General features: G+C 38.1%; 1 protein-coding gene across 3 annotated transcripts in view; it reads left to right on the plus strand.

Annotated features, from left to right (window-relative positions):
• The window catches only part of LOC129236432 (acetylcholine receptor subunit alpha-like), a 49,778-nt gene extending 46,557 nt beyond the window's left edge, over positions 1 to 3,221 (plus strand). For 2 of the 3 annotated variants that reach the window (XM_054870822.1, XM_054870823.1), the window contains exons 8-11: positions 983 to 1,119; positions 1,195 to 1,338; positions 2,675 to 2,918; positions 2,984 to 3,221. In XM_054870822.1, coding sequence (XP_054726797.1) covers positions 983 to 1,119; positions 1,195 to 1,338; positions 2,675 to 2,918; positions 2,984 to 3,181 — 723 coding nt within the window. In that variant the 3' untranslated portion in view covers positions 3,182 to 3,221. The remainder of the gene's footprint in view (positions 1 to 982; positions 1,120 to 1,194; positions 1,339 to 2,674; positions 2,919 to 2,983) is intronic. The other variant, XM_054870825.1, reaches the window with a different exon arrangement.
• Positions 3,222 to 6,308: the final 3,087 nt, after the last annotated feature.

Raw genomic sequence — 6,308 nt, forward strand, 5'->3', positions numbered from 1 at the left:
GGTATTATTAACAAACTTGGTTTTATTTTAAATTCTTCAAGTAAATCAAATTAATAATAATCAATAATCAAATACAAGTACGTGAATTTATATATGTACATATGCGCATATACATACATATATCCGCTCACTTAAGTAGGAGAGAGCATGATGTCGAACGTTGCCGCTCGTTTGCTTGGTTTGCTTTGTCGTTCGTTCCGCGCTTTCGCTTGCAGTTCATTCAAGGTAACGGCAATGAGCAAGGTAACGACAAATGAGCAAGGTAACGACACATTTTTTCGTGCGTGCAGCCGGCTAAATCGAATTATAAGACGTTATCACGTCAAAAATAGCCTTGGAAGCACTGGTCCAAGCATATCGCTTGGGAACTAAACGGCTATAAAGAAAGCGGCTTGAACTCGCTTGCTTCCTTACTGCTTTCAGATAAAAAGTTTTCGCTTAGCGAGTACAGCATTAGTGAATACTTCATTGCTTTATAAAAACTGCATTAGCCATAAAAGTCTACCACATCCAGTTCAAAGTTGTTTCGGCTGTGCAAGTATTTGATGAGGCTTCTCGCGGTGATAGGAGAATAAGATCAAGACCTCCTTTGCGTTGGAGGTCGCTTCGTTTGGTGTGTCCAACTGACGCCGGTTAGCACAAGAAAGAAACAACTGGTACGCGTTGTTAAACTCGGCCAAAACCGCTTAAGCAGTTATCGCACCATTCTAGAAGAAGGAGAATTTTTAAAGAGGTACAGAAAAAGGTTTTCATAAAAATGGAACCTGCCATTGTAAGTATTTTTATATACATATATGTATGTATATTGAAGCGGTATGAAATTTCAAAGATAACTTTTGAAGCTTTGATGTTAAGAACTCCGTTTGAACTTTCTAATTTTACTGAAAATGTCAAAATCGTAACTTCTTAAATTTAGTTGTCTACCTATTTTTCTATAAAGAAAAATATGAATAACTTATATCTATATTTATATTTTTTGTAGGTCACTTTGTCAATCTCGATACTTATCAGCTTGCACGTGTTCTTCCTCTTGGTAGTTGAAATTATACCTCCAACCTCGCTAGTTGTTCCACTCTTGGGAAAATATCTCATATTTGCAATGATATTAGTGTCAATTAGGTGAGAGATAAAATTTGTAATATAAGCGATAAAATATTTAAATTAAATTACTGAAATTTTTATGTATTATTGAAGCATTTGTGTTACTGTCGTCGTTCTGAATGTGCACTTTCGGTCTCCACAAACTCACCGTATGGCTCCTTGGGTAAAATGCGTTTTCGTCGATTTGCTTCCACAATTCTTATTTATAAAAAGACCAAAATACAACTTCGAAACAAGGTGAGTATTCAGTAAAATTGAACTAAAGAATAATAATAAATAAATAAACGGCGGGTACACTTCTATTGGGTGTTTGGCCTCCTATTTGTGGCGTTCATCTTGATGTTTCACAAATGGAGGGGCCTACAGTTTTAAGCCGACCCCGAACCGCAAACGGTTTTTTATGCGGAGCTTTTTCATAGAAGAAATACATTCGGAGGTTTGCCATTGCCTGCCGAGGCAATCAGTATCATTTAAGAACGGTGAGCTAAAGTATCTAAACTTAATGGCGTGCCACGCGTGACAGTAACAGAGTACATGTGTGGCATACTCCTCCTCCTCTTCATTTTTACAGCGTCTGCAATAGTCGATATGAAGTACGTTAAATATTCGAATGTGTCGACCAAGGAGGCAGTGGCCTGTGATTAAAACAATTCACATAGAGACGTTTTTCCTTGATCGATCAAATAGTGCCTTGGATCGCCTGACGTCACTTTTTTTGTAGCATTACATGTCAGACTATCAACCCATCTCGTGTTGGCTGAAGTGGCAATGCTACTTACACCACGAAGTTTGTAGGTTGAGAAGGGTATATTTACCTACAATGTCCATATCAAGAAAGATGCGAGTGCCTTACAATTCCCTGGTATGTCACTATGCCCTGACACCCATATCAAATGGATGCAGAAATATTCCGCCATGTCGTAAAGAGATGTTTGGCCGGCGCAAGCAATGCGCGAGTTGGTGGCAACACCGCCAAGAGATTTAATAGCTGCTGGGCTACCGGAATAAATACAAATTTCTCTGAAGGTAGTCACATTTTTGCCTAACCAGACAGCTACCTCATTAATGACTAGAATTTCAGGCTGGAGTACGCTGCAGGGATTAGAAAGACGAGCCGAAACGCTTACTTTTGACTTCGTACAGTAGACACCAAAGCCAACTCTATCGTCTATACTAGTACTATCCAAGATGCCACTGTTCAGGACGGCATGAAAACAACATCGTCGCCGTTTATGTCCGCGCGAATCTCCCATTTCCGCTATGTGCATTCACATTAACATGCACTCCCTAAAGATATTATATTTATGATCTTTTTTTTTTTTTTTTTTTTTTTTTTTTGACTAGCACATTACGTGCCTTGGTGCTTCAATTCAACACCGGCAATTGAATTTTTAGAAAAGGCTCTACAAATCATTAGTCCAAAAACTTTAGTTAGCTCCCCTCTAAAAAGCTCTTCATAACCAATTCTAAGTAGGCATATATTGGCAAACTTCTCTATTCGAGTAGTTCATTAAACTTACCTAAATAGTTTCAGCCAAAATATGATGCAATATTTTTACCTTATAATTTGAAGCAGCGGAAGCGGCCCATTTGGGGGAAGTTGCCAAATTCATGGATCTGTACCTCCTTTAACGCAGCATGCGGCAGAAGATTCAGAAACCGTGCCCGTTTTCAGTGACGTTACGTCTGAGATCAAGGTTCAAATACATAGAAATCCAGGTTTCTTACACGCAAAATGCCCGGCGAAAGTACATCGAAGCTGCTTCTGTGTACGGTTTATAGCAGAGCACACAAAATTGTTAGAGGATTCTACAAAGGTAACAAATTAATATGAATAAATACATAAATTAGGTATCCGCTTATTAATAATTTAAATTTTCAGGTTAAAGAAGACTGGAAGTATGTTGCTATGGTGCTAGATCGCCTTTTCTTGTGGATTTTTACATTGGCCGTACTAGCGGGAACTGCTGGTATAATTCTTCAAGCGCCTACTTTATATGACGATCGGATTCCAATAATTGAAAATAATGAAATTGATTTTTCCGGCATTTCAGCTGGCCGATGTCGTCCTTCACAATAAAATGTCATAGTTTGATAAATAATTCAGATTAGGCTACAAATTGCATATTATGACGCAATCTACGTTCTTCATCAATCTGAGATGCCAAAAGTGTGTAGCTACTATAGTTCATACCGTAAGAATTTCTGTTGACTTTAGAGTCATTTCAAAAGGCCGCATTCGCCTGAAGCAAAGGAACAACAAAGTTTATTGAAAGACTTGCACAGGCGAAGCACTTATTTATTTACATACCTTAACAAAAATAATATTTAAGTAAAGGAAGAAATTGTGGTTTTACGAATTTCGAATGTTTCACCATTCGTACCTTTTAATTATTTCTCACCACTTATTGAGTAAAAGACGTTGTTGCTGATTTTGGCGAGTTTAAATGCTTAATTGCCGACAGAATCTTCGAACGAAATAGTAGGTAGTAATGAGTGTATTTATATCTTTGTGGAACGTGCGTAGCGTTGGGCGAATGGCGTCCACAAATCCTTCCTAATAAATTGGTGGAATACTTGACTGACAGTGCTTTTTGGCTATTCCGGACCCGCTAGACAGGTTAACGGTCTAGAAAGCAGCTACTGCAATGTCTGGGCCACCTTGCTCAACCCGGTGAGATGACGATATTAAGGGCCGAAATACTGTCTCCGGTTGAAGGGCGGTAGTGGTCGAGAATATGTCTGTTTTACGCCGGTGGCGTAGATTACCTCGTGATGCAGATCGCTAATGTTGATCCGCGGACTCTGGAACACGACTACAGCACTGAAGTGTGCGTGCGGCTGGGTGGAGGTCAGTACGCCTTGGGATAGGGCAAAAAAGCGTATGACCTCGATTATGACAAATTTGTAACACACTACAAGATTCGCTTTCAGCTATCAACTGTCCAGTGTCGTTGATTCTCGGTAACAGTCGAATATTGTTAGCGAAGTATTGTTAATGCACATTCCAGACAAAGCATAGGATATCTGTGTCAGCTTCCTTAGCCTTGTACGAGACCGAAGTATCCAAGCGACCAATCGAATATTTATTGGTTACAGTTACTTTATATTACTGATCTTGTGTGGTATTTGACTGTAGACTCTCTTTTCAACGACATTACACCATTTCAATGCCATTTTCTGTACTTGCTTTTGTTCGCTGACTCTAATACTGTCATATTACCTCTCTAGTGCGTTCTAAGCTAGAACTCACTGTTTTTATTTGGATGCCATATAACCCATGTCATACTAGTAGACTTGAGCGTGTCCAGGAAGTCTTTGCCCACTATGCTATGCATTCTTTGCTTTTAACTGATCTAATTCCATCGTATAGAGGTCGGACCTTGTTCATTAATCTAAATTCCTTAGGCAGTAGAAGTACTATGCTCTGCCTCACTTTAGTTTTCGGGAAAATTAATTCCACTCGAGAAAATTAAATTAAGCATTTTTCAGCAAAGCTTACAGAATCATGATATTTTCAAGGCGCATTCAGTAAAGGTGGTGGCGCTAGACCAACAACAATATTTTTTACGTTTGATTGTCAAAGAAAAGTATTGGCAAAGTAGAAAACAAAGAATGAATTCGCCTTGTTTCATTCTGAGCTGACAGCCACATGGACACGGCGAAAGAAAAAAAATAAGTCAGTTTATTTAACGATACCATCTTTAATAGATTCGCCGTGGAACTAATTGTGCTTCTAATCTCCGATTTCTAAAACTTTGAAATGATTTTAATTCGCTTTCAAATCCTATTGGCGTTGACTTTTCTTCCACAAAATACTACCATGTTACTAAATGAATTGTTTAACTAGTTTCTAAGTATTCTCCAATTTTCTTTATTTGAAATCTGTTTCAAATGTTATGTTTTCGACATTAAAATGAAATAAATAAAGTATAAGTTGAAATTACTTTTAAACGAATTGTTACAATAAAACATATTTGTTTAGCATTAAACTGTTTTTTATAGTCTGTAAGAAATGCTGTATTTCTAGATTACTATTGAATAAATAAAGTAAAATAAATATCAACTTGCGCATTTGCACATTGGAAACTTCCATAATGACGTCCTTACTTGTTTCTGCAGCCGAATCGATGACTAGCAGAAGCTGTATATCGGAAGAGATTAATCCTTAGTTTATAGGCAGTACCTTGGAATTTTAACTGAGACAAGATCCGAATATTATTGACGAAGGCTAGTCAAATGGGCAGGAAGGTTTGAGTAACCAATTCATCTCAATTATGTTTCAGCAACAGCCATAATACCTGAAACAGAATTTTTACCGTGACAATCACTGATGCCAGGGCGGTCGAAGAGCGTGGGCACAGTAGAGGAAATTGTTCTTTACGTAATCGTAATACAGAAAGTCGTCTTGAATCTGGTTCCATTTGAGGCTAGTAATATAGGTATCGAGATTCAAGTCTTTGACAGGGTATTTGCTCCTGACTCTATGGTTTATGAAATTTGAAAAAGGCGAGCCAAGAAGCACCGATAGATTGGTAACTCCAAAAACGCTCAAAAGCTCATTGTATTTAAAGCTCTGAAAGGTTTAATGGTAGATAGTTAAGGAGGCAAAGAGAGAAAGAAAAATATCCTCGACTTTGGCAGAACGAATATTACTCACTCTATTGCATCGGAACCCAAAATTCGTAGTCTTGCTCTAGCAAACGCAGAACAAGTTTTAGAAGAAAGTTTGAGAGTTTTCTGCTCGGGCTTTGCACAAAGCACTTTGCAGTTTGCTGCATACTAGACTGGACCATGACTCTTTATATAAATTGCTTACATAATCGTTGATCCAATTCATGATTCCTGTAGAACTGATTCAAATCATTAGCTCTGGTCCCTGTGGGGAACCGCTGATCCGCAGTTGGCCAATTCATCGGGAAGTATGATTTCATCGGAAAATGTTTGAAATTTCTCACAAAAAAGCGAACGGACATACATAAAAGTCTTTAAAGAACGCTATCTCCAAGGCGAATCTATTAAAGGTGGTATCGGTAAATCAGCTGATTTGTTGTCAGCCCAGAATGAAACAAGGCAAATTCATTCTTTGTTTTCTACTTTGATTTGACAATCAAATTAACAAAACATTGTTGTTGGTCTAGTGCCACCACCTTTAATGAATGCCCCTTGGCTATCTCGTTCCATTTCCAAATACATATTCTTTAATA

The sequence above is a fragment of the Anastrepha obliqua genome, chromosome 1 (assembly GCF_027943255.1).
Source record: "Anastrepha obliqua isolate idAnaObli1 chromosome 1, idAnaObli1_1.0, whole genome shotgun sequence".
In the NCBI taxonomy this organism is placed as follows: domain Eukaryota; kingdom Metazoa; phylum Arthropoda; class Insecta; order Diptera; family Tephritidae; genus Anastrepha; species Anastrepha obliqua.